The sequence below is a fragment of the Alternaria novae-zelandiae genome (assembly GCF_023758075.1).
Source record: "Alternaria novae-zelandiae strain BMP 2774 chromosome Unknown scaffold_12, whole genome shotgun sequence".
Taxonomy (NCBI): domain Eukaryota; kingdom Fungi; phylum Ascomycota; class Dothideomycetes; order Pleosporales; family Pleosporaceae; genus Alternaria; species Alternaria novae-zelandiae.
The window spans coordinates 851377-877866 of record NW_026056972.1 but is presented as its reverse complement, the minus strand read 5'-3'; the positions used below and the strand labels follow the sequence as shown (position 1 = coordinate 877866).

At 48.7% G+C, this 26490-nt stretch overlaps 11 protein-coding genes across 11 annotated transcripts; 6 read left to right on the top strand and 5 right to left on the bottom strand.

The window, feature by feature from the left end:
• On the top strand, positions 1-1907 carry J4E88_006411 (uncharacterized protein; the record flags this gene model as incomplete). Its single annotated transcript, XM_049400036.1, has 5 exons — positions 1-93; positions 144-233; positions 290-1294; positions 1346-1709; positions 1768-1907. 5 exons carry the CDS (start codon positions 1-3, stop codon positions 1905-1907), a joined length of 1692 nt encoding a protein of 563 aa, XP_049254347.1.
• A 203-nt stretch (positions 1908-2110) lies between these two features.
• J4E88_006410 (uncharacterized protein) lies at positions 2111-2998 on the bottom strand (the record flags this gene model as incomplete). Its single annotated transcript, XM_049400035.1, has 1 exon — positions 2111-2998. One exon carries the CDS (start codon positions 2996-2998, stop codon positions 2111-2113), a length of 888 nt encoding a protein of 295 aa, XP_049254346.1.
• A 641-nt stretch (positions 2999-3639) lies between these two features.
• Positions 3640-4649, top strand: J4E88_006409 (uncharacterized protein; the record flags this gene model as incomplete). Its single annotated transcript, XM_049400034.1, has 2 exons — positions 3640-4469; positions 4535-4649. The coding sequence occupies 2 exons, from the start codon at positions 3640-3642 to the stop codon at positions 4647-4649; spliced, it is 945 nt and encodes a 314-aa protein (XP_049254345.1).
• Positions 4650-4923: 274 nt separating this feature from the next.
• Positions 4924-6052, bottom strand: J4E88_006408 (uncharacterized protein; the record flags this gene model as incomplete). Its single annotated transcript, XM_049400033.1, has 3 exons — positions 4924-5464; positions 5525-5811; positions 5903-6052. 3 exons carry the CDS (start codon positions 6050-6052, stop codon positions 4924-4926), a joined length of 978 nt encoding a protein of 325 aa, XP_049254344.1.
• A 911-nt stretch (positions 6053-6963) lies between these two features.
• On the bottom strand, positions 6964-7985 carry J4E88_006407 (uncharacterized protein; the record flags this gene model as incomplete). The annotated part of the gene is made up of 2 exons (XM_049400032.1): positions 6964-7191; positions 7251-7985. 2 exons carry the CDS (start codon positions 7983-7985, stop codon positions 6964-6966), a joined length of 963 nt encoding a protein of 320 aa, XP_049254343.1.
• Positions 7986-9860: 1875 nt separating this feature from the next.
• Positions 9861-10742, top strand: J4E88_006406 (uncharacterized protein; the record flags this gene model as incomplete). The annotated part of the gene is made up of 2 exons (XM_049400031.1): positions 9861-10179; positions 10231-10742. 2 exons carry the CDS (start codon positions 9861-9863, stop codon positions 10740-10742), a joined length of 831 nt encoding a protein of 276 aa, XP_049254342.1.
• A 1881-nt stretch (positions 10743-12623) lies between these two features.
• J4E88_006405 (uncharacterized protein) lies at positions 12624-14003 on the bottom strand (the record flags this gene model as incomplete). Its single annotated transcript, XM_049400030.1, has 7 exons — positions 12624-13125; positions 13171-13434; positions 13489-13511; positions 13561-13631; positions 13684-13720; positions 13770-13795; positions 13856-14003. 7 exons carry the CDS (start codon positions 14001-14003, stop codon positions 12624-12626), a joined length of 1071 nt encoding a protein of 356 aa, XP_049254341.1.
• Positions 14004-15118: 1115 nt separating this feature from the next.
• ZEB1 (Zinc finger E-box-binding homeobox 1) lies at positions 15119-16850 on the top strand (the record flags this gene model as incomplete). Its single annotated transcript, XM_049400029.1, has 2 exons — positions 15119-15363; positions 15413-16850. The coding sequence occupies 2 exons, from the start codon at positions 15119-15121 to the stop codon at positions 16848-16850; spliced, it is 1683 nt and encodes a 560-aa protein (XP_049254340.1).
• Positions 16851-17203: 353 nt separating this feature from the next.
• Positions 17204-18322, top strand: J4E88_006403 (uncharacterized protein; the record flags this gene model as incomplete). The annotated part of the gene is made up of 1 exon (XM_049400028.1): positions 17204-18322. One exon carries the CDS (start codon positions 17204-17206, stop codon positions 18320-18322), a length of 1119 nt encoding a protein of 372 aa, XP_049254339.1.
• A 1572-nt stretch (positions 18323-19894) lies between these two features.
• J4E88_006402 (uncharacterized protein) lies at positions 19895-20728 on the top strand (the record flags this gene model as incomplete). The annotated part of the gene is made up of 1 exon (XM_049400027.1): positions 19895-20728. One exon carries the CDS (start codon positions 19895-19897, stop codon positions 20726-20728), a length of 834 nt encoding a protein of 277 aa, XP_049254338.1.
• Positions 20729-21645: 917 nt separating this feature from the next.
• On the bottom strand, positions 21646-22521 carry J4E88_006401 (uncharacterized protein; the record flags this gene model as incomplete). The annotated part of the gene is made up of 2 exons (XM_049400026.1): positions 21646-22280; positions 22335-22521. The coding sequence occupies 2 exons, from the start codon at positions 22519-22521 to the stop codon at positions 21646-21648; spliced, it is 822 nt and encodes a 273-aa protein (XP_049254337.1).
• Between the last annotated feature and the right edge of the window lie 3969 nt (positions 22522-26490).

Sequence of the window (26490 nt, the reverse complement as noted above, 5' to 3'; positions counted from 1 at the left end):
ATGGGTTTCATTGAACGAAACAAAGCTGCTCTCAATGATGTGGTTTCCGCTTCATTTGTGGGCAGATATTTTCATCTTGACGGATCAGGGCATGTAAGTCATTCTTGCATTTCCGAGATAGCACGCAATACTGACCATCGAAGCCTAATGAGATCAAGAATGCGCGGTTTACGACAGAGCTACGGGCTGGACTGACGACCTTCTTCACCATGGCATACATTATCGCTGTCAACGTAAGTCACCCACGCTACCAAAGTGGTACATGTGCTAACGAAACCACCACTTGTAGGCCTCTGTCTTGACAGACTCCGGTGCAACATGTGTCTGCAATGACCCTGTCGATCCAACATGTATCAACGATGAAGCCTACTCTCTCTGCCTCCTCGAAATCAATCGCGACTTCGTTACTGCTACCGCCGCCATCGCCGCGCTCGGCTCGTTCCTGATGGGCCTTCTTGCAAACCTTCCTGTCGCGCTCGCACCGGCTATGGGCCTTAACGCGTATTTGGCATATCAGATTGTGGGGTTTCATGGCACTGGTCCCATCGATTACCGTGTCGCAATGACCGCTGTTTTCGTCGAAGGCTTCATCTTTGTTGCGCTTTCCCTCGCTGGTATTCGCCAATGGTTGGCCCGCATAATTCCTGCTAGCATCAAAGTCGCATGTGGTGCGGGTATAGGCCTGTTCTTGACATTGATCGGGCTTTCATACTCTGCTGGTATCGGTGCCATCACAGGAGCTAAAGCCACACCACTTGACCTTGGAGGTTGCCCTACCGAGTACCTCGACCCGGACACTGGCTCTTGTCTCTCACACAAAGCCACCAACCCAACCATGTGGCTCGGCTTCCTTGTGGGCGGTGTCTTCACTGCACTGCTTATGACATACAAGATCCGTGGCTCAATGATCTTTGGTATCGCACTGGTCTCGATTTTCTGCTGGCCTCGCGACACTTCAATCACCTACTTCCCACGCACAACAGTTGGTGACAGCCGTTTCGAGTTCTTCAAGAACATTGTCGCTTTCCATCCTATCAAACACACTTTGTTGGCACAGGACTGGGATTTGTCTAACGTAGGCGGGCAGTTTGCTCTGGCCGTCTTCACTATGCTTTACGTCGATATCTTGGACGCGACGGGTACTTTGTACTCCATGGCTCGCTTCTCGGGCGTTGTCGATCCTGACACGGGTGACTTCCCCCGTTCGACTATTGCCTATTCAGCGGACGCTATCGCCATCTCCATCGGTTCCCTCTTTGGATCTTCGCCTGTCACCGCTTTCGTCGAGTCTGGTGTAAGTACCATATCTGGATGCTTTGAGTTTATTCCATACTAACATCTACAGGCTGGTATTCAAGAAGGCGGTCGCACAGGCCTCACAGCAATCACCACGGGCATCTGTTTCTTCATCTCCCTCTTTTTCGCACCCATTTTCGCCTCCATTCCGCCTTGGGCAACAGGTGGAGCACTCATCTTGGTCGGCTGCATGATGATGCGCGGAGTCTTAGCCATCAACTGGAACTATCCAGGCGATTCTATCCCCGCCTTCGTCACACTCATGTTCATGCCTTTCTCTTACTCCATTGCGTACGGTCTCATCGCTGGAATAATGTGCTACGCCATCATCAACACAACTACGTGGGCTCTCGGTGCCATCTCGGGCGGGCGTCTACTTCCACCCGACTATGACAACAAGGAATACTGGAGCTGTAAGTCTCTCCATGTACTGATTCCTTTCCAAAAGCTACGCTAACATTGTCATTCCAGTCCGTTCAGATTCGCCACGCGCCCAACCTTGGTTCATCCGCGCCATGAAGGGCGACAAGAAGTTCTGGAGACCCCAGGACACCGATTCGTTTGAGTTGGAATCTACCGAGGCACGCGTCGAAGCCCATACCAAGGCCTAAAGAATTGTTCTCGTGATTGTCTTCGCGATAGACCGTTTGTACGCCTTTTCTGATCTTATGCTACCAAAGTCTGGTGTGGTTGCGGTTATAGATTCGCTTAGATAGACTAATAAGATATAAACTTGAAGACATACAACTCAACAACTACGTGCGTATGATGACTTTCAAACAGCTGGATTGCCTTCCTTTCGGCACAGCTGCCCCTACTCATAGAATACCAAACATCTAACCTCAATACTCTGCCGACCCGGTGCATCCTCCGGCGTGTTCGGATCCGCAAAAGCAGTGTGTGGTGTTCTAACAGCCACACCCTTCTTGCCGTGAGACATGCCCTCTCCAAAACTATCATAACACTTGAGCAAAATAACTTCCTCAGGTGTCATATCTTTCTGGTAGTAGAATTTGTGTTGGTCGTTCGCTGCCACCGACATAGTTTCGCCCTTGACCTCGTAGCCGTCTGTGGAAGTATGGTTGTTTGGATCAGGAAGGACTTCCTTACCCCGGTCGTCGACGTCCATGGAGTCGGCGCGCTTAGGGTATAGGAGGTTTGTGGCAACAAAGTCAGATGTTGATGTTGTTCTCCAGTCTATCATGGCGAGAGGATGATCCGAAGCAGGATTCTCAATGGGTCGCCAAACGTTGATGATTTGGTAGCGGCCTTTTACCCATTCGTCGGCTTCCTCGGGAGAGAGATGGCGGCGTACACGTGCTTCTGCGGCGGCTTCGGTCTGGTCTACATGGACTTGCTGGACTGGTTGCCTGGGTGAGTTCTTGTCTCGTCTCCGGATCGTGTGGTCGAAGATGACGACCTTTTTCACGCCAGGCAGCTTATTGCGTAGTAAGGCTTCGACTTCGGCATAGTAGCCTTCTCGTACTGCTGCGTCGTCTGTGAAGGCTTTCTCTTTGGCGGGATATTGGTAGACGGCAAAGCCGGAGTTGTCGGTGTTGAATTCATGTTCGTGGCCGCGTAGATTGTGGACGGATCGCTCGTGCCACTTGTGCGAGAAACTGGTGCCTGGACCGTCTACCTTGGCCCAAGGCTTTCCGGAATAGGAGTTGGTGTCGATGTGGGAGAAGCTTGCTGTGGTCATATTGATTTTTTGAGCTTCAGACTGGAGAAACCGGGTTTGCGCGTGGCTTCCCAGGTATGGGGTGTAGGAGGTCGTCGGATGTAGTTTTGGAGAGGGGTGGCTGTAGCTGGTTCGGGCTGCTCTTGTGAAAGTCGAAAGTCTTGTGGCAATGCTCATAAGCGTGGTTCTATCGTGATCAGGTTGAGTGGGGTTCTTAGTTGAGAAGTAAGAAGGAGCTGACGCTGCAGGTGTTTATGTACGCTCCACTGCTTAGAAATGATACATGACGCCATACTGAAGTTTGGCCGATGTGCTCATGAACTAACCAATCAGATCTCTCCTTCACGCCGACCGTGAAATCGTCGTGAGCAGTCGCGTGCTTTGGTGGCGAAGACGATACTACGTAATAGGCTACATCCAGACTGTGCGGACTTTTCTTATACCCGATTGGCTGAAGGCGACTTCCCCGCAACCCTCAGTTCGGCTTCAACATGTGTGCCGTCACTGTCCGATGAACTTCTGTCTCCTCTCCCACGCCAACCTAAGAAAAACCTGAGCAGCCTAGAGTCTACGTTGATTTTAGGTCATCTACTTTACAAGTTTTTGTCCTAATGTAGTCTACATACCTGTCCAGTTTTTTTCTTCCATGAGGTGCTCCCACCATGCCACGACATGCCGTCAGCGACGATGACGAACCACTCGAGGACAAGACGGCTGCTCTTACGCTCAAAAACAAGAAGACGGAGCGCATGAAGCGCAAAAACGCGACGAGACAGCAGAAACGCGACGCCATCGTGAACATAACAAAGTTGCCGACCGAGCTCATCCTCGAGACGCTCAAATATCTCCTTCCCCACGACGTTCTCGAGTTCAGCTTCGTCAACCGCCGCTTCCACAGCATCGTCGAGGCCAACGCGAACGTCATTGGCGACGCCATCATCGCACGCCGCTACAACATCCTCATCAAATGCCTCCCCACCCCCCGACTCCTCGCCGACGTCGACGCTCCGATACAAACCCTCCTGATTGACCCCGCGCGCCAAAAGCAACTCAGCATACACAACCGTCCATACCAACACATACAATCGCCAGATCCACACCAGCTGTGCACATGTCTGACCTGCATCCTAACGTGGAATAATCTGGGATTGGTCCTCGATTTTGCGCACTGGCAGAACCACCTTGACACAGGAACGCCGATCCCCATCATACCGCGCGGGCAGTCACCGCAATGGAACCAAGAGCTCGTAGCGCGCAACGCACATATAGCCCGCAAAGCGGTAGACAACTCGCTATGGCACGCTGCAATTCTAGAACGGCACCTGGAAAGTACCACGCAAGCTATACGGCGGCACTCGAAGAACAGAGGGAATAAACGTGTCCATGTGGAAATGACGGAAGCGGACGCTGCGCAGGAGACGGATGCCTTTTTGGCGAAACATGGGCCGCCGAGTCTGGAGTTTCCGTATCAGCGGGATGAGTATTATATGCTGTAAGTCATTTTTTCACCCATATCATATGTGCACTTGGGCGCAAGTTTGGTTGACAAAATGCCAGGGAAGCATACCTACCCAACCGGTGGTGGAGGAAGCAGGAAGCATATTGGTTCTACACAATCAATGGGCAACACGAGCGCGACTTAGAACTTGTCCAACGCTTCGCGAAGCGGTAATGCAATACCTCGGGCTCTTCGAGCCTAGCACAACACTCACGACGGTGTCATGGCAGATATCGAGACTCAATGTGTTGTGGAGCGCTATGCGAAGAGATGAGTATTCGTATATAGAAGCAATTCGCTAAAGCGCAGACAACGCATGAACCAAGTTCAACAGACAACGCCTAGCCTAACCGTAATCCCAATGCAAGGTGATCTAACAGCTCGAAAGCAAAAGAAGCGCTCATATGCAGAAACAATGCAACGTTGGTGTCCTATCCACAGTTTACCTCTAGTTCAACCGCTCCGGCCCACCACTAAAGCTATACCCACTCCCGCTGTGGCTCGGCGCCCTGTCCATACCCATACTACCAAGAGGCCCCGCAGCAGCCTCTCTTCTAAATTCTTCATATCCGCCCGGACTCAACGCGTCCACGCCAGCAGCTATACTCGCACTGCTGTCTCTGTACTCCGCATACGGAGGCACAGCTCCTCTGCCACCGCTGCCGTATGTTCCGTTCCTATCCTCGCCCCAACTCAGTGGCCGGCCTGGGTGCCTACCCTCATCCGTTTCCGTGCTGTGCAGCAACGCGTATTCGTCTTCTTCTTGGTTCCCGCCGCGGTCGGTACGGCGATCGAGTGAGTCTGAGGAGTCGCGGCCGTTTGCGGTTTCGATTTCGGTCGACCAGGCTGCGTCTTTCGGGTTGTTGTAGGCGGAGTCGCCGGAGGCGTAGTGGGTGTTTTCTGATGAGGATTGGTAGGGCATGACGCCTTCGCGGAGGTATTTGTGGAGGTAGTAGCCGGATACACCGGTGGTGATGGCGAAGAAGAGGCTGCATGAGGGTTAGTAGACGTTCTGATTCATTTGACACTGGAGTCGCAAGGGTGCTTACAAGACCATGACACCGACGCCTACAGCGGCCTTGCTGACCTTGCACTTGGCCTCATCTCCGTATAAGAATGTTGTGCAGTTGCGGTCGTCATCTGCAATCTTCTCCTTCTTGGCTCCCTCTTTGATACCGTGGGCGTTCCACATGGCCACCGAGATGAAGGCGGCGAACCACAGGATAGTGTATAAAGCGTCGACGGCGAGGAAAGCGTAGGCGGAGGCGAAGCGTTGGGCGCGCGACCACATGGGTACCATTGTGAGGTAGATTATGGCGGGAATGGAGACGAAGCACTGCGAGCAACCCTTTGTCAGCCATGTCCATATTGACGTAAGAGACCATCTTGAAAATGATACTGTATAATAAGGACAGAGTGCAACTTACCATAGCAAAGAAGTACTTTGTAGGTCCCTCAACGGGGCCATCCTTGGTCATAACAGCGATGGTAAGACACGCGGCTATGAAGACGAAGATGGCCTGGAAGACATGTGCCACCACCTTGCACTTCTGGATATACGACTGCGGTATCCGCATCTTGTGTGGACGTGTCTATGTCCCCGATCTCAAAGTCGTAGTATGCGTGGAAGGGCGCGGAAAGGCCAGAAGGGTGAGCGTAAACAGACAGCGGATACGTCAATACGGGTAGGTAGCCTCCGGTTCTACCGAGTCTGCTCTCTGCGTCACGCAAATTGCTAAACAACAAACAACGTCTTGAATTCGTGTGCGTAAAGAGATGCGAAAACAGAACCGCGAAAGAATGTCGTAGTCTCCTCGGACAACAATGGAAGGGCGCAGCGTCGATGTCAGACACGGTTCGAGTCTCAGCCTCACTGCTTGGTGGATCCCGCAAGCCTGCCAAACTGCCCAGTCGCGTCCCCGCCGCGCAGCCCGCTTCTTCGCTTCTGCAGGGTTTGTGCCTAACCCGGCAACCACACTGTAGCGGCGCTGGTGGATATTAATAGAGGGCGAGAACGGATACCGACTGAGTTAGGCGGTTTAAGGGCTAGGGATGGGCGTGCCTGGTTGAACCGTTTGGCGTTGGCGTTGGTCGCTGGTTGCTATGGGTGCCCAGGTGAGGGCGATGACGTGGGCTCTGGGCGACTCTTGTGCATGCACTGCCAGAGTCGAACAATGCTGCAGTGTTATCCCTTGCGTGTATGTTCTGCATTTCACATATTTATATTCACACTTGCGCATTTGTTGATCGATGAATGTGCCTTGCCTAGACACTTGACCTCGTGTTCGTTCAGCTTTGCAGCTCACAGCCTCCGCCTAGCAACGCACCACAGCTCGAGAAACGCGCCACCACAGGATTGTTCACCGGTACAATGCTGATGCTCCAAAGGGCTTCCACTTTCTTTGCGCATAGATGTCTTCCGCCTAGCGTGTGTACACAGCGAGTTCTGTCACTATGATCCGTCTGTCACGCCAACAACAACTGCATCTCAAGACCAGTTCGCATGCTCTTCAACCCAGTTATCCTTCTCCAAACCGCCATCAAGGAGGTACGCCTGAGCAGTCGCATTGCCCCTCCACTGCCATTCCAGGTACGCGACAGCCGCTTTGCCCTGTTTTCCACCATTCGTAGCTGCAAAGGTGCCGTCGTGGCCAGTATCGAGGTTGGCCCTCAACTTGGGAGTACCCGTGTTGAGGAGAGCGTAATCCTTCTCCGACTATCGAGAATTAGCATTGATCGAGACCGGAATCTGTCTGGTCTTCAAGGTAGACTCACCGTGTTATACCCCATATCTTTCGGTCCTCCGATCAAGTACACCATAGGCACCTTGAGCTCTTTGAGTAGGTATCTCCTGTCATCCTGGAATATAGCAATGTTGAAGAGCATGATTCTCTTGACTCTGTCATCGTGGTACGCTGTCGACATGGACTCGAGACCTCCACAGCTATGGCCTGCCGTTGTGACTTTAGTCAAGTCGACGTTTCCGTATTTCTTCGCTTTGCCGGCGAATGCCCAGTCAAGAGAGTCGCGCATATCTTGTACTTTGGATTGCTGACCAGCCTGGAATCCAGAGCCATCGGGTGTGCCGTCTGCAGCGATAACGTATCCATAGCTGGCGATCTCTACCAGCAGCCGCTCGTAGATGCCGGCATTGAGACCGCATCCGCCGTTACCCCATGCGATGAATGGGAGACTAAGGTTGCCAGTCGGAGGGTTCCTGGGTGCGAAGATGGTGTGTCTCGGTAGTGTAGAGTCGGTCAACATTTGCGCTGGGTAGGGTCCCGAGCCAGACGTCTTCGCGCCGTTTCCTTTGGGTGACTCAGGGCCAGTTCCACCAGCGCCGGTATATTTGGGTAGCTCGGACAGGGATATCGAGAAGATACCGCCTGCGAAGTCGCCATCACCTTTAGCTGGGAAGTTTCCAGGTGCGGGCGTGAACGTCTGTGCCAAAGCGACATTTAAGACGCTGGGCACAAGGCCAAAGAGCGAGAGCAGGGCGGAATTCAGCATATCGGCAGCAAGTCCAGGTGGGTCAGTGAGTCGTGGTCGCTATACCAGCGACAGTCCTTTTCATACGCCCATGTTATATATGAGGATCTAGCAGCATGTGCGTATGAACAATACTAGTTCTTTGAGCAAAGCCCATTCTGTCAGGTTTGCCGCGTCGTCGTCGATCTGACCCATTGATGATACTCGAATAGATGGGGAAGACCGCCAAGAAGACCGAAGTAGATTAATGGTAGATTGGCAAAATACTGATTGAGGAGAAAATCTGGGGAAATCGAATGCATGTTAGTGGGGACCAAGAGTCTCGGATGATACTTCGGTAAATAACCTGGTGATGAGTTGAGCCGCGGCAAGCGTTTCGTTAGTTGCTCATTATAGCCGCTGGGAACCCAGATCTTAGCAAAAGATCAGCACTCAGACCTGCGGTCAGGTTCTCTGGTCGTCATTTGCGAAAGAATCGTGACTCCGGCCAAGTTTGCGTGGACTGCACGTCAGAAGCATCAAAGGCATAGAGCAAAGAGAGGGAATGAAGTGCTCGCGAAAGAAGGTAAACCTCCATGTCAGGGGTTATGTATGAGCCCGAACCACGTACTGTTCCATTGACGCAGCAGCGAGGAACAGCAGTCTAGTCTGACTTCACTGTCATCGTGCAAAAACGTGTGCATGTCCTGCTCGACGCCGCGATTCGGACCTGCTGCGATGGCGGTCAACTGTGTCCTTCCGAAGAGCCGCAGATTGCTCTATAGGCCGAGTCTGAGAAGCTCAGCTCGCACGATGACTAGGGACGTTTCTCTTGGCAATTGTATAGAGGATGCGACGATGAAAACTTGACGCGTCCTTCAGCCCCATGCCATGTATGTGATGCTCTCGAACGCGTTGCGTTCAAGGCCTTTCGCGAATCCAGCCGACGTGTCGCGCTTCCAAACGACGTCCATTAAGCACAGGCAGTGCTAGGAGGCTAGTCTTTGTACTGACGTATACAAGCTAACAGTGGTGCGACCGCTTCCTTCCGACGGGTATGCTCGGGGGATGTGAACAACGCGTACTTCGTATAGCGGTGCTTTTATGAAACGTGGTAGCCAATCGCATCTCGCGCGCGCTCTGAGAGATTGTCGTGGAGGAGCGTGATGACTGAACGGCCGAGATTCCGCGATTCCATCTCCTGCTGTCGCATAAATACGATGCCAATCATGTTCGCTACACCAGCGGCAGCTCTACCCATCGCAGGCATCGGTGTCATCGGGATATGTAATAGACATCACAAAAAGGAAGTACAGCTGCACGCTGTGCTCTTCCAGGTTGGGTGGTTGAGGAAGACAGACGGATCGCGTGCGCCGCATTGAAGCTAAACCATCGCTTAAGCAGGCCTCGGCTGATCGGCGGGATGCATGGCACGAGCTCAACCTTCACATGCCCTCGTCGACCGCATCGCAATGAAGCCATTCTGATATTTGACAAAAACCATCGACCATCTGTAACACCATCGCCACAAGGCTTGTCGGAGCGCCTGATGCGCTTCGGTAATCACTTGGCAGCTCGCCAACCCGAAGAAGCTGCCGCTCGCGTACGGTGTGCTATACTAATCAGAGTCGCCCTTGCCCGCCTCCTACTGTTTTGTAATCACCAGGTTACAATGGAAAAAGCTGGTTCCCTTAAAACAGCGCTATGGCATTGTCATCTGCGGACAAGATGTACTCGGAGTTAATTTGCGTAGCTTCAGCGAGGGAGTCGTAAAGCCACCGGCTATGATGGTTTCGAAGGTTTGATTAGGCATTTTTTCTCCAGACTTCTCCTGGGCGTGCTCACCCCACGCTTACTGACCTCTCTGCATAGCTAATACCTCGCTACACTGTTGATGCCAACGGGCAGTGGAACCATATGCCTTCGCAGTTCCGACATACCATACCATCCGAGCGCTTCCCTGTCGAAAAGGGCCGATACGTGCTGTACATCAACTACGTCTGTCCCTGGGCACACCGAACCACCATCGTACACGCTTTGAAGGGGCTCGAGGATGTCATAGAGTTGGTGGAGGTCGATGCAAGGGACGCATCGCATGGCTGGTTCTTCTCTGGGCGTAGCGGGCCCAAGAAAGACCCCGTGTCTGGCGCGAGATGCCTGAAAGAGATCTATCTGAAGGCAGATCCAAGCTTCAACGGGAGAATCACCATCCCTTTGCTGTGGGATCAACGCCAGGGTAAATAAGTTTGAAGGTTGGAGAAATAGATTGTGGGTTAACATCGTTTAGGTACTGCCGTCAACAACGATAGCGCCGACATCATCCGCATCCTGTTCGACGCATTCGACCCCCTTCTTCCTCCGGAGCGTCGCGAGGTCAACAAGGGTGTGGCTGCCTTCAGACCCCCGCATATCCGGAAAGAGATGGATTCGCTTCTCTTATGGGTATTCGACACGATTAACAACGGCGTGTACAAGGTCGGCTTCGCGACATCGCAGGCATCCTATGATGAACATGTCAGCAAGCTCTTCCAGTCGCTGGATCGTCTGGAGGAGCATCTTTCACAACCCAAGCACTACCCCTACCTTTTTGGGCAACATATCACCGAGGCCGACGTTCGCTTATACACAACGCTCATCCGCTTCGACGTGGCGTACTATCCCTTCTTCAAATGCAACTTGAAGATGATACGTTTGGACTATCCGCGTCTTCACGCGTGGTTGAGACGCCTGTATTGGAGCGATGGCCCTGAAACAAATGGTGGCGCTTTCCGGACCACCACTCATTTCGATAGGGTATGAGGGGAGATCCGAAATGTCGCGGGATCATCGCTAACTTCATCAGATCAAAGAAGGATACGCATCTGTGACTGCCAGTAGAGGCGTTGTACCGATGTGCCCGATGCCTCCAATCATGCCCTTGTAACGACCGTATGTTTGTAATAGCGGCGCTTTCCCCACTTCCCCATTCAAATATCCAGCGCGGTATTCTGACTGCATCGACACGCCACGATTTACGTTTGTTCTGCAGCTTTCATCACTATTCCGGCCTGACCGAGATCTTTGCGCCTACATACCCATTATGCTATCTTTTCCAGCTTACACTGAACTATCCTCTGCCTTGCGCGAGATTCATCACCTGATTCAATCTGCCTGTCCGTAATGTTTGCGATGTCTCATTTTGCTGGCTTACACACGTCCAAAACCTGCCTCCGTGACAAGTACCCAGGCGCCTACGTTACAGCGAAAGTGCGAAAAAAGAAAGTGCATAAGCAGGCTTGAGGAATACGTGGAGATTTCTGTAAAGCATTCGCCTAGGCAGAATAACTGTGAGAACCTCGGCGCTATTGTATTATACTCCTCCCCGCAACATGAGAACCCCTTGTAGTTGGCTATGATCGAAGTCAGGAAAAGATTGAAGAGATTTTGATGCATTAACCTGGCTAGCCCTAGAGCCTAAACCAGTCAATGTCCCCAAGATCCACCTCTTCAACCTCCTTTGCTTTCCACATCCGTGCCCGCCTTGCCACCGCCTCTGGATGTTCCGGTGGCGCGACTTCGGGCCCCGATTCTGCCGGCCTCCAGCATCTTCCGGTCGGATGCTCATGAAATTTGCAGCGGTTGTTGAGCATGAAGTCGTCCCAGATATCGTAGTAGCGCACTCCTTTGGGGAATGTCTTTATCTGTTCGTGGACGTGGTGCAAAAATTGCTTGTTTGTTCTGGCCAAGATGGAGTTGAAGCATCCGGGATCCGTGCTCAGCGCGATATGAAAGGCGAGAAGGCGTTCCAGGTTGGAATTAGGCACGTTCTCCACCGCTTTGAAGACGCCATGAAACAAGCCTATATCAGAGCCTGTTTGCGCGTCGAAATTCTCAGCTAGTGCATCCATGATGGCGTCGCGAAAGTCGGCGCACCGCGCGCGGCTCATTTCAAGGCCGAATCGATAGGCGGCCAGCATCGTTTTGGTGTCAAGATTTATTTCGGTATAACCTGGTTGTATTGTCGCAATCTTACCGGTTTCACACCAATGCTCGTATACAGATCTGACTGAGAGAGGCTGCAATAGTTGGCTTGCCGGGACTCGGATAACTGGGAAGTATCTTCCGGGCTCACGGTGTCGGTCGGGACCGCAATGTTCTATTGATTGTCTGTAGAACTCTTGTGTTTCTGCGTCCTCTTCTGGGAAGCAATCCCAGTAGCATTCTCGATCGACAATTATGGCGTTGTCTGACGGGGCTTTGATGTCGGCCATGGATGGGTGTGTGTTTGTGTATTGCATGTTGGGTAAAGAATTGAGTGAAGCCTTGTGAAGACTGGAGTGAGGTATATATATACATTCGGCAGTATATTATACTTGCGGTTTCTCTTATGGGTGAGAGTATCTTTTCGTCTAGGTCGTTGATGTTGCGGAAGTTGTAAGTGGCTCGTTTCGCTCTGCGTCATCGCAGTACCATGGGACATATACACTCGCATTCGCTATAATCTGTGCTCGGACTAGGTAGCGTACCCAATCAACTGCGTTATAGTAAGCGATAATTATAGAATCCATAGATTGATTCGCTTGTTGCGGGTACGCTACCACTATCACTATTCAGCTCTTGTGATGGTAGATTGACCAATTGTATAATCGAGCTTTGCTACGTAGCACTAGTATGACATTGAACCAAATGCGAAGACAGTGATTAATTATTCGGCCCGCTCAAATCTTCCCGAACACGAGAAGAAACAGTCACCTCGGTTCTCTTTGTTATAGCAGCGACATCGCCCATTATGAATTCCTCGCTTCCTCTCTCAAAAGGCCCAGATACATGCGTCGCTTGATGGACACCGCTCCCAAGCGGGATAGAACCTTGCCTGGTACTGCGTCTCGACCTTAGGGCGTACAAAGATTTTGATCTTGTTGCCGAGTTCCCATATGAGCTCTTTTGTGTCTTCTCAACAAATGACTTGAAGAGGGGTGCCAGTGTCGGTACCGACGCGACGATGATACCCAAGTTGTTCTCAACAGTCGACCACATAATGAGACTGCTAGAGTCGAGGTAGTTGGCGAGGTTTCGAACGGTTCGGATGCGTAGGACTTGGATGATCGTGATGAATGTGCCTAGGGCCAGGAGGCACAGCAGGGCGACTTTCTTGCGCTTTTGGATGTGGCTCTTGAGGAGGACGGGGAAGGGTAGGAACATGCTATTGAAGTAAGCTTTTGCTGACAGACGCCAAGGAGGCACTTACACTACTATGTCGAAGACGATGGTCAAAGATGCCATGCTGGTGTAGAAGGGCACGGCTGGCAGGCACTGGCCCCAGGTGATGGAAGGGTCCCATTGTTTCGCGGCCGGCTGGCAGAGGTTCGTTTGCACGACCAGGAAGCAGAGGTGAAAGAGTATGCATGCGACTATTACGGTGATGGTAGCGTTGCGCGACGCGCCCTTTGGCATAATACGTAGATAGGTCAGCAGCAAACTAAGCTTGAAGCCCAGTATACTGGTGATGTAGCTATTGCGGATGTCAGAGAGGCGTATTATGGTCGTGTCGCAATTATCGTCTTACAATGGTGCACCCATGTACTGTATCTAGTCCGGTCAGGATTGGAATGTGTTCACTTGTGCGAGTGAGACTTACAAGTCCAAAGTTGAAGAGGTTTTCATCGGGCATATCCTTCAGATGCTTGAGTCCAAGTCCCCATTTGGTTTCTGGTATCGCACCATCAGTCTCGATATCACAGCACTTGTGCAGCCAACGTACGGATGATAGTTACGACAGCGAAGCCACAAGATGCTATCTGCGCGACTGTCAGTCCCACAACTACAGGAGAGACCCGAATTGCTCACCCAAGTCACAACTAGTATCCAGTCATCTAGCGATGATAGATGCGTTAGCTATGTGTCGAGGAAAAGCTGGGTGCCATGTTACTCACCGGCTCCAATGGCTTTGGTTATGCATCCGCGCACATAGAAACGAAGGGTCAGAACCAGCAGTGACACTGCTGTGAAAACGATTGCGATTGCGGTAATTTGCGGCCCCTCGTTGGCGATATCATCGGGAGTGTTGTAGGTCCAGCCCATCGCACTGGCTTGCTCACGGCGGCTTCGTTCAGAATAGGGATTTAATAGTACCTCGCAAAGGTTAAAAACTGAGCAGGCCTGAAGCCTACGTTAGGAAGGCAATGCGCAAATAAGAGGACGTAGCGTCAATGTAGGTCTCAGGGTATTCAGCTCTGCCTTGATTGAGGTGGTAGACTTTTCGCCCTTGGGAGAGAACACATCAGAATACTAGGCATTGCGATTCAGCGTCTACACAGTTCCGACCGTTCCCAGCGTATTGGGTGTCCAAGAGGACGAAACCGCGTGGGGTTCAGCGCGGCTCTTACCCGGTCTATCATAACCCCGTCAGGAAAGCATGCCTTGATCGATAGCAAAGGAGACTCTCATACGAGGTGAAACCTGTAAATATTCCCAGTATTGTCCGAAGTTATAGTAGCCTAACAGCTAACGCACATGGTTGCAATGCAGCCCAAGTGTTGGCCGACAGAAAAGACCTTCTTCTTAAAGCTAGACCAAATAATACCAAGGTATATTGGTAACGGTAACGGGAAACGGCTTCGGCACTGCTCGGTGAGATATCTCCTAATTTTAAGGGTCTAGAAAGACGATATGGGACGATTGCATCTCGCCTGGAGAGCCGCCGACCCGCTCTCGCGGTGGACGTGCTCGGCTGCATCGGAGGTTTCTCAATGCAGCAAAGCCGTGCGCGATCCCTGTTGATATATGCCGAAGGTCCAGTGCAAGCCCCAGCTTCCAATTGATGGCAAAGTCGCCGTCCCGCACCAGCACCGCGACTCCGACGACACGACAGCTATCCATCAATCGCTTGTTCATGATGAGGCGCGCTCTCCTTCAACAACCTGTGGTCCTCTGCATATCACTGTCAGAGGTCTTTTTCGCGTAGACTCAGATCCAAGGCAATCGGCGCCACGGCCACAAAACGGGGTCGCGGTATCACCCCGGGACGGTCCACCCCACCGGACACTAGATTTGTAGTCCCACAACTGCTCTAGCTTGCTCGCCACTGTCAAGCGCGGCGCATGCAGGGAGCCTGAATTTCTGTTTATATTAATCCGTATGTCTGGGAGATTGACATTTCCAGGTCGCAGAACTTTATCTTTTTCTATGCCCTGGAAATGCGTTCCTACATCCCAGTCCTCGCGCTTCTTGGCGTCGTTTCTGCCAACCCAACCCCCAATCAATGCAAATCGTTCCCAGGAGACAAGTCATGGCCTTCGCAAGCAGAGTGGAACAGCTTGAACAAGACGGTAGGCGGACGTCTAGTGGCAACCGTACCACTCGGAGCTCCCTGCCACGTTCCGACTTTCGACGACGCGACTTGTGAAAGTCTGAAGAAGGATTGGCAGTTTGAGAAGATTCAGTATGTCCCAAACATGTGCTTTGAAGACGTCGCTCTAACGTTTAGTCAGTTATGAATCGTCTTCATCTGTAATGGCACCTTTCTTTGCCAACCAGAGCTGCGATCCCTTCCAGCCTCGAGACCGCCCATGTGAGCTCGGGAACTACGTCCGTTACGCTGTGGATGCGTCCGGGCCTGCAGACGTCCAGCGAGCGATCGCGTTTGCTGCCTCCAAGAATATCCGTCTCGTCATCCGCAACACGGGCCATGATTATCTCGGTCGTTCCACAGGCGCGGGCTCACTAGCGGTGTGGACACACCATCTCAAGGAAATCACCCATGTTCCGACGTTCAAGGGTTCAGAATACAATGGCCCGGCTTTTAAGATTGGTGCCGGCGTTCAAGGTTTCGAACTAATGGCTGCTTCCCGAGACAAAGGCTTGGTCGTGGTTGGAGGCGAGTGCCCTACTGTTGGCATCGCTGGCGGTTACACACAGGGTGGTGGACATTCGGCTATCAGTACTAGCTTCGGCCTCGCTGCCGACAACGTACTGAATTGGGAAGTCGTAACAGCAAGCGGGAAGCTTGTCAATGCGAATACGAAAGAAAACGCGGACCTGTACTGGGCTCTCAACGGCGGCGGTGGCAGCACCTACGGCGTTGTGGTTGGGATGACTGTCAAAGCGCACAAGGAAGCTGTTTTCGGCGGCGCTTCACTGTCGTTCTTCACCACGGACAACGACCAGGACGTGTTCTATGATGCCATCCAAGCTTTCCACGAGGAGCTACCTGCCATGGTAGATGCCGGAGCAATGGTGGTCCATTACTTCACGTCTTCGTTTTTCATGATCTCCCCGCTTAACGCCTACAACAAGACGGAAGCCGAAGTCAAGGCCATGCTTGCGCCTTTCGTCGCTAGGCTGGACTCCAAAGGCGTCAAGTACACCGCTGAATACAGCGAATTTGACACGTACTATGAGCACTACGACAAGTACTTCGGCCCCCTTCCTCTCAGCAACATCCAGGTCGGCATCGCCCAGTACGGTACTCGTTTGATCCCGCGAAGTGTGGTGGGCAACATCTCCGAAACCTGGAAGGCTGTCGTAGAAAAGGGAGTGACCTGGATCGGAGTCGGAACAGATGTGAAGGCGTTTGGTTCGGAGAAAACAACGTCAGTCCACCCGGCCTGGCGCAAGGCAATCGTGCACGCGACCTTGACACTTCCATGGAACTTCACAGCTCCGTGGTCGGAAGCGTTCGCAACTCAGGACAAGATGACGAACGAAATCATTCCTCTTGTTGAGGCTGCAACACCTGGTAGCGGATCGTACGTGAACGAGGCCGATTTCCGTCAACCGAATTTCCAGGATACGTTCTGGGGCCAGAACTACGCCAGGTTGTTGACGATCAAGAAGAAATGGGATCCTTCAAGTCTATTCTACGCCACTGTCGGCGTTGGCAGCGAAGCCTGGACTGTTCGGACCGATGGTCGCATGTGCCGCGCCTAGTAGCTAGTTCCTGTTCTGTGTCAATATGAAAAACTGCGTACAAGTCGCGCTGTCCATCTGGAACCTTTGACTGATGAATAGGTAGGTCATCATCGACCTCGCGTGTGGAACTAACATCGTCGGCTCAAGCAATTCCCCTTGCATCACGATGGATCGAATAAATTAATAGTCTTTATGATAGAAGTCATCTCCACAACGCTGGTAGCACGCGTGTGCAGTTGAAAACATGCAAAGGTCGTAGCGCGTCCTGAACGCGTCCAATTCAGGTTCTCGAGTGGGGAAGCTAGCGTCAATGACGTACACCAGGGGATACCCTGCAGCCGCCACAACTCTGAGAAAATCAACTAACAATCATGCCTCCTAAAAAGTTGAACAAAGATAGGGGCAAGAAAGATGAAGAGAACAAAGAGTCTAACAAGCCCGCCGTTTCCGAAGAAGAGGTGCGGCAAGAATCTGGGAAAGCCGCCAATGCTGCCCTCGCTGCGCAAAAGAAAGCCAAAGAATTAAAGGATGCAGCAGCTGCGGCCAGCGATCCGGACGAACGGGAAAGGCTGACAGAAGAAGCTACAAATGCACACATCGAGGCTGAGTCATTTGGAAAGACCGCAAAATATCTTCGTTCGGGTGCTTTTCAGGGCATGGCAATGGGCACAGGCCTTGGTGTCGCGCCTGGTGCCACTTTGGGCGCAATCACCGGGACTTTGGTTGGCGGCATCTCTTCAACTCTGCTTGGTGGGATAGGTGCTGGAGTAGGTGGAGCGACAGGTGCGCTTCACGGCCCATGGGTAAACATGGGCAAAGTAGCAGGGAAGGGAATGAAGAAGCTCACTAGTTTCCTCCCGCAATGGGCAGCGAGCGAAGAGCAGAGGAAGACGCTGGAGAAGATGATGGGACAAGCTAATGAGGAGGAGATGCCTGGGACTGAGGAGCTTGAGAAGTTTAAGAGTGAGGGAGGTGGAGGTCAGATTGACGAGGGTTGGATGGAGAGTGCGAAGGGCATGATGCCAGACCAGAAAGAGGTGTCAGACGCAGCGAAGGCTGGTGCGCAAGCCACGGGCGGAGATTCGGAATCGAAGCCTAGTGCTAACCAGTCTGAAGAGACATCAAGTGGAGACACAGCGCAAAAGAGCGATACTCAAGGTCGCAAAAAGCCACGGAAGCTGAATGCAAAGCAAGACGATAGCCAATCCCAATCAGCCCAGACGGAAAGTATGCGCAACGATGCTGCTGAAGCATCCAACCCTAGCGAGAAATCCGATACACAAAACGGGGAGAATCTGGACGACCGAGAAAAGAAACTCGACCAACGGGCAAGTGAACTTGATCAACGACAGGCAGAGCTAGACGAAAGAGAAAAGGCCCTGGCTCAGCGTGAGAAAGAACTGGATTCAAAGCCTGACGGTGATGCCACGGAGTCTACTTCAGCGCCGAAACCAAAAGGTCAACCGCGCAAGCTCGCAAGTAGATCGTAGACCTTTAGGGTACGCTAGACAAAGTTCCGAGCTCTCAGTCATCCTATCGACCGTATGGCATTTTGGAATTTGATTGTTCGCTGCTATGATTGGGTTGCTAGGGTCATAGTGATGTTAGCAACTTGACGATTAGTCGGCACGGGTCGCTTCAACCACGGGCGTCAGTATACGAGAACCAGAGTCTTTCGATTACACACAGCTACAATGTCTGCATCAAACCTTTCTTGCATCTTTTGCATTCGAACACCTCTCATTTCTGCTTCCAAACACCCTCAAGCCTTTTCGAGCTATATACAACAACAATGTCGTGTCCGCCCTCTTACGGTCCCGATACCTTCAGGTTCCTCGACCTTCCAGCCGAACTCCGGCTGATGGTATACGAGCACATCCCGAACGAAGTCTTCCGCCACGAATGCCGAGAGATCTTTGCTACAAAAAAGCCCGGCTTGTCTCTTCAGATCGCTCAAGTGGGAATCGCCCTCCTTAGTACGTGTCGGCAAATACACATGGAGGTCATCGAGATCATAAAGAAAAAACAAGCACTCGCAGCCTCAATACCCATTCACATTGCGCTGACAAGATGGGACGAGCGCATTCTCAAGATCTTATACATCTTTTACCGGAAAATATACATCGCACGCTGGAATTTGATCGGATCAACGTCGATTTATGCGAAACTCAGCTTACCTGGTAACGAACCTCTCTTGTCTGCCTTCAAAAGACTAATACGAGGACTTCCGAATGTTGAGTTTCTTCTTGATTTCCCGGATGTGGACTTGTATGCCGCAGACCTGCTCTCAGAAATAGCATGTTACGGTTGTTTCAACTTCCGCACTACCGTCCGCGTATCGCCTGGTTCGATTTCAACGATAGTGTTCAATTATTTCCAAGGCATCCGAGGCTTGGTTGTCATGTGGGATGAATGAAAAGACTGACTCATGGATGGGGGGTATCGTGGAAGACTTAGTTGCACGCTTGGGTTAATGGGTCGGAGAAGTTGCAATTCATTTGGAAATTGCTAGTCTACCTGCAGGCTTTGGTGTGCTTCACAGCTCATAGCATTCGCCTCGTTACCTCGTATCAAGAGCTTGTATCTTAATACTCGGCCTCGTGTATTCCTAGTCCCAGGGTAAAGTAGCCGCCTCGAATAGCTCTTAGAATATTTTGCTAACTTATTACTAGTATATAGCTCTTTTACTATGCTTTAGTAACGTAGTTCTAAGATATTCTACTACATGTAGCTCTCTTGCTATGCTTTAGCAACGCGGTACTAAGACCTCTTTCTATTTGTGCTAACAGCTTGACAGTCGGTGGACGATCGCGACTGCACCGTGCGAGCATCGCTGCTACCTTCTCACCTTCTGGCCACAACAACACCCCGACCCTCGTTTCCACTCTTACTTTGCGGAAGCTGCATGCTGCCATGGTTGCTTATAAGATATCGCGCACCCACCACTTCTACTCTTACTACGCCACACCATTCTTCCGGCACCGCAGCTCTTACGGTCAAACACCCGATAGCAGGCAGCATCCGATCACTCACCTCAAGACTGTTATTCTCGCATCGCAATCATGTTCTTAATGTCTGCTCTCCTCCTATTACTTCTAAATACCTTACTCTTCGCCACAACCATACCTCGGGCCGACAACGTCGAGATCTACACGAAGCCTAATATATGCCTTCCGCACGACGGCTTCGGCAGCAGAGTGATTGCTTTCAGCAACCCGCATGAGAACAACATGTTCCAGTACGCCGTCGTCACCAAATATACGACCTATTACCCCGACATCCTCAAAAACGCCTTAGCAGTCAAGGGTTTCCAACTTTCCGATCTGGGGAACGATCAACTATGCGGTTGGACAAAAGCTGCAGCCGTGTATAGCACACTAGGACTGGACTTCCACAGCCACCGCGGCGACATCTACTGGAAACACAGCGACGCTCACTCGGTTGGCGACGCAAGAGATTCTGTCGGCCCTTCGAAAAGGTCTGCTAACAAAGCAGCCCGCCTCCCGTCTTCAATCAAGGATAGTGTTGTAGCCATCAGTACTATACTCATCGCCAACCCACCCGCCGGCGACGTCTACATGTTCAGTACCATCATCCTCGCATGGACCACGAGTCTCTTCGGCTACATCCTCCTCATGCTGCTACTCATGGCCTGCATCAGAAAAGCCGATCGAACCACGAACACGTCAAAGGATAACGAGGTTGACGAGGGCATCGAGCTCGAATCCATCAAAGCACCCGATACAGATACCCTGGCGAGAACCGACTCCGCAGCGGCCGGGCCATTCGAGGACGTCAAATGGGAATATCCTAGCCCTCAGCGTTCTACCGATACGAAGCGGGTCGAACCGCTGCCTATGTACTCGCTTTGGGGATCTGGTCGTGCGGTTGCTTGATGCAAGGCTGCGCTGAGGCTCATGGTGAGGATGCGGTTGATTCGCTGTGTGGTTTTTGGTTTCTCATCCCCAGTCTCTCATGTCATAGCGTTTGCTGTACCTTGGATTCACTTTTTGTTCTCATGGCACTAGATAGATACCTGTCCCGTTGTGTCTGAGCATCCTGGAAGCTTTGATTGTTATCAAGCGCACGTCGGCTCCGCCCGTTCTTCCGAATCCATCCTCCTCTACCGTCCGTAGCATGCGCTTTTGCTTTCTACATAGCCCCCAATGCAAGCCACATCATCTGAAACCCATCAATCAATCACTGCTGTGCGGACCATCGCCAAACAGTATGCATGGCGCCCATCGCACCATCGCCCCGCTGTCGTGATTCCGGTTCTCCAACTAATCCAGCCTTTTGCTTTACGCCCGGCTTAAACTGCGGTCGGGTTGAAGTGATACAGTGCATACCCAACCTAAGCTCAAACACATGTGGCGGGGCTTGGATCGATCTAATTTCCGCTTATGCGGTCACTGTTACACAGGAAGACATTGGGGGCTAGAGGCGTTCCCGGACGTTGAGAACGGACCGGTGAGCAACGCGTTACTCGGTAAGGCGGCCAAGCAAGTCGTGGAAGTTCTGTTGTACGTCACCAAGAGGGCGGAAATAAGCACAGTGTTACGGTGCACCAGCTGCTGACAGTCTGGTAACGTCGATAAGGCTGGTCGCCGATGTCAAGTCGCTGGCATAGGGTGTAGATGATTTGTTCAGCATGTTGAACGAGAAGACGTAAGGTCATGTGAAATATGCTACAAGAAAGGCAATGACGATAAACTACGATCGCTGACAACAAGTGAAAAGGCACATTTGCAGTAGATTGATGGCTTCCCTCTGTGTACCCAACAATGCACTGCTCTCATGAAGATCCTCAGAATTACATCTCGTACCTCGCCGGCGCTGCCCCATCGGTCGGCAGTTTATGTGCGTGCTGTGGATCCAACTCCACCAAGCTCTCCGGTGGTGCCTCGTTCAGAGGAGGGCCGTAGTAACCGGAGTTGTTGTTGAATGGATGAGGATTAGGCCCGGTCTTGTACTGTTCAGCGATCTGCGTGTCAGACATCGGTGACGGGGTAACGTCTTTCTTTCTGTGACGACGGAAGAGGAGGAAACCAACGACGAGGCCGATTATGAGTGCGACAGGTATCCCGACGCCGATACCGATTTTGGCTGATGTGGGAAAGCTGTTCTCGCGCGGTGCCGCGCTGGATATTGGTACGGGTGCGGGTGTGGATGGTGGTGTTGTCGTTGGTGTGCTAGTAGGTGTCGAGTTTGCAGTGGCGGAGGATGTGGAGCTCGCGGTAGACGCTGAGCTCAGTGAGCTGGAAAGCAAAAGCGACGAGGACGATCTTGTTGTCGATTCGATCTTGTCTTCAAGGTAGAAATACCGGCTGAAGTCTGCTGGTACCGTTGCGCCCTCTCGGTAGAGGGCCAATTGGAACAGGTTGGACAATTTGAGGTTGATCTCAGGCCTGATAATCCATTCTTGGTTGGTCCTGTTTACTACACTCTCTATCATATATTGTTAGCCCGTGGTTTCCTAACTTTTGAAAGTGCTTGCTATACGTAAAATGTATTCTACGTTCTTAATCGACACGCCAGTCTCCGGATCTGCTTGCCACAGAATAATAGAGACTGCAGTACCGGCCGGTGCCTCTGTCCAATATACCGTAATCTTCTCGCCTATAGTGTAGTTGAGCGCATTGCTGATGTCCAGTGCGGTATCAAGCGATGGCGGGAGGATAAATTCCATGGGCGCTGGGACATGGACAAAGGTCCAACTATAGTAGCCCAAGATCCGACTAGAGCACGACCAAAAGAAGAACACGTCTGCTTGTTGAAGGTCATGTGACCTTAGGTATATAGACTAGGCTTCGCCCTTCTTTAAATCTATACTCTTCTTACTAAATTTTCCTCTTTACTAAGTTATAAGCCTAAGTACTTTTTCTTAAAAAATTAGCTAAGTAAAAGCACTCTAAAACATTATTATACGCTAAAAGTCTACTTAGTAAGATAGAAGAATATAAAAGCGCTAAAATAAGTAAACTCTTTATTACTTTAGCTATTAACTACGTCTACTATAACTACTACGTATACTTACTATTAATTAAAGTATTATAGCCTAAATCTAATAGCTATAGCAAGCTATTACGTTAATTTTAGAACTAAAGACGTTACCTAAATAAATTTAGAGTTACTACTAGTCTTTAGTAGACTATAAAACTGCAAAACAGCTTTAATACTTAAGCTTACTAGCAGAGCTAGTAAGGTAGGTCTAGCTTACGCACTATAAAAGTATAGTAATACCTTCTCTAAGCTATAAAATAGAGGTAGCAATAGTAATAATAATAGCAACTTAAGTAATAGTAGCTTAAGCAGTACTACTATAAGTAGCAAAATTTAGTAAAATTTAAATTAAGCTAACGCTATACTAAAACGCAACTCTACTCTAGCTAAAAGTAATTTAATCTAGGCGCTACTAGCAGCGCTTAAACTAAAACTAGTACCTAAGAAGCGTAGTTATCTATAGAAAGATAAAGCTAATAACTAGAGTAGAGAGCTAGCGTCTTAGAGCGCGTTATAGGTAGCCTGCTAAACTAAATTTAGTCTAGCTACTACTAACGCCTAATCTACTAGCGCTAATAGCTCTAAAAACGCGCTACTAATTACTACACAACTTCTAGACTTAGAGAGAACCTCTATAATAATACTATAAAATATAAATTTGTAATATAAAGATACTACGCGCAGAATAAGCTGCTAAAGTAATTTTAACGCCTCTACCTTTCTTTAGAGCCTCTAATCTCTTATTTTACTTTTTCTAAGCGCACTATTATTCTTATAGCTAAATAATATAATAGCTAAATTCTTAGGTCTAGTAAACTTAGCTTTTTAGCGCGTAAGATAGAAGTATAAGCATAGCTTAAAAATACTAGAGAGTAAGCCTAAACTCTATAACTCTATAAACTATAGTAGATAGGTAAAGATAGTTTAAAACGCGCTTATTTTAGTAGATCTCTAGAGCGTAATTATAGAACTAGCTCTAGAGCACTATACCTAGGCCTTTAAGAAATAGAACCTACGCAACTTTTAGGTACGTAACTTAATTACGCTTAGTATTAAGAAAGAACCTAGTAATATAGTTAGCCTTAAAGCTAATAGGCGTACTCTAACTACTACAAAATACTAGGCTATTCTTAAGAATACTTATAGCTACTTAGGCACCTCTAAGATTTAAAGTCTAGTAAATAACTTTCTTAATACTACTCTATTCTTAACGCGTAGTATATTAGATTTTACTAACTCTCTTACTAAAACAAATACTGCGCTAGCGCAAATTTACGCTAACTATAAGCTTCTAAGCTAGTTTATTAACCTACACTTTCTTAATAACCTAAGTAAGCTATATAAGCTCTAGATATAGACGTAAGTTACTGCCTAGCCTAATATTATTACAACTAACGTTAGAGAGGCTATTAAGTTACGCTTTCTTACTAAAGGCGCTATTAAGATTAAAATATAGCTTTATATATTTACTACTAACATACTAAAGGTTATAGTAGCTTAAATAGTAAGCTAGCTATAGCTAACGCTATCTTACTTAAATTACTCTAGTAAGCTTAGCTATAGTAACGCTTAGTGCTAGAAGCTTTACTCTAAGCTTATACTAGCTTATATTAAAGCTAGTAGAAATAAAAAGTATAACTAGAGAAGTAGAGGCAGAAATTTACATAAGCGCCTAAGAGTTAAATCTAGTAACTTTAACTTAGTAGTCTTAGATATCTGCGCATTTAGCGAAATAGTGCTAGTCTTAAGTACCTTTAGCGCACTAGCGCTAGTAGTAAAGAACCTAAATTAGTACGTAGACTTAGATATAATTTAGTATATCTTCTAGAATAGAACAGCCTTTACAGCCTTGTATAAGATAACTAACTCTATCTACTTAAGAGAAATTAGCAGCCTATTACTCTATAAGTACACTAGCACTATTACTCTCTAGATTAACGTTAAGAGTAAAACTAAAACCTTTATAGTATATAATGTAATCTACGCGCTCTACGCTACCTTTAATCTACTATCTACTAAGCGCTTAATAAGAGTAGCTAGCTTATATATAATATTTAATAATAAGAAGCTTTAAATTACTTGCTAGAAGACTAGCCTACTTATAGTAACTAGTAAAAGCGTTAGAGACAATAATCTTTACTACCTAAACACGCTAAATCGCTAGTAATCTCTTCTCTTGCTTACTACCTATTACGCTATTCTACCTACTAGATTTACTAGAGAAATCTAGTATAAGCAGACTAGCTATTTTTTTAATAAATATCTGCGCGCTATAAAGCTAGCTACTAAGAGTATAAAGCCTATCTTCTTTAGTAATTAAGTTATAAGTAGCTATAACTCTTACTACTTAGGTAAGTAGGCGCGCTATAACTTTTATACTCTATATAAGCGCTTAAGACAGCTCTTTAAGCGTGTCTATAGTAATATTAGTAGTTTCTATTCTTACTTCTTTTAGAGAGAAGCCTACTACGTTACGTTTATAGATAACTATTTAAGATAGAAAATAGTCTTAATCTTAAAATATAAGAGCAACATTATTAACGCTATTAACGCCTTCTTTACTAAAGTTAAGCGCTAGTTTTAGCGTAAAGTGTGCTTCTTTTATAGTAATAATAGTAGTAAGTACGTTAATAAAAAGCTTAAGCTTAAGGCTAAGTAGAAGAGATAGATTTATAAAACTACTACTCTATATAACTCTAAGCAGAATAGCACTATAGAGTAAATTAATTACATAAACTAGAATATAGCTAGAAGTCTTATTTATAACTATAAGCTACGTAATACTCTTTAGCTAAAGCTTATATATATTTCTATCTACCTTTATAATTACGCGCCTACGCGTATACTTAATATATATACACCTTTTAAGCTTCTGTATAGCTACTAGCTAGACGTCTTCTATCTCTAGATAATTAGCTACCTAGGCTACGTAATAACTTCTAGTAATAACTATAAGAAGCTTACTCTGCGTACTAAGCGCTATATACTACTTAGCTATAGTGTAAAGAACTAGTATTACGTCTAGAATATTAATAGAAAGACGCTATAGACTATACAGAACGTACGCTTTTACAAAGATAAATTTCTACTATAACTAGGTATTTGCCTAAACGTTAGCGCTAATAATAAAGCTTTAGACGCTAAAATTAAATTTAGTTAGCGCTCTACTACCTCTCTATCTACTCTAAGAGTATTAAAGCTACCTAAAAGGTAGCCTAAAGATTTAAGTAATAATAACGCCTAGAGCCTACTTAGCTACTATACGCGCTTAAAGCTTTAGCTTTACTCTATATATACTACTAATTTAAAATTAATTATAAATACCTAGAAGCTCTTAATTAAAGAAGTCTTACAGAAAATTTAGGTTACTATTACCTACCTCTACGTAAATTACTAGCAGCAGTAAACTACTATAGCTATCTCTACTCTTATTACCTTAATTAAATACCTATAGCTTACTATAATAGTTTAGTTTCTTAGGCGTTAGGCCTGCGTTAGCCTAATAACCTATACTATATATATTTAACCTCTAAGTGCTTCTTCTAAGCTTTACTATAATAACATTATAATTTAATATAATATTAACTATCTAATCTCTGTAAGACTCTTATATATTATTGTAGTTAATAGAGCTATACAGCAACTTAGCGCGAGA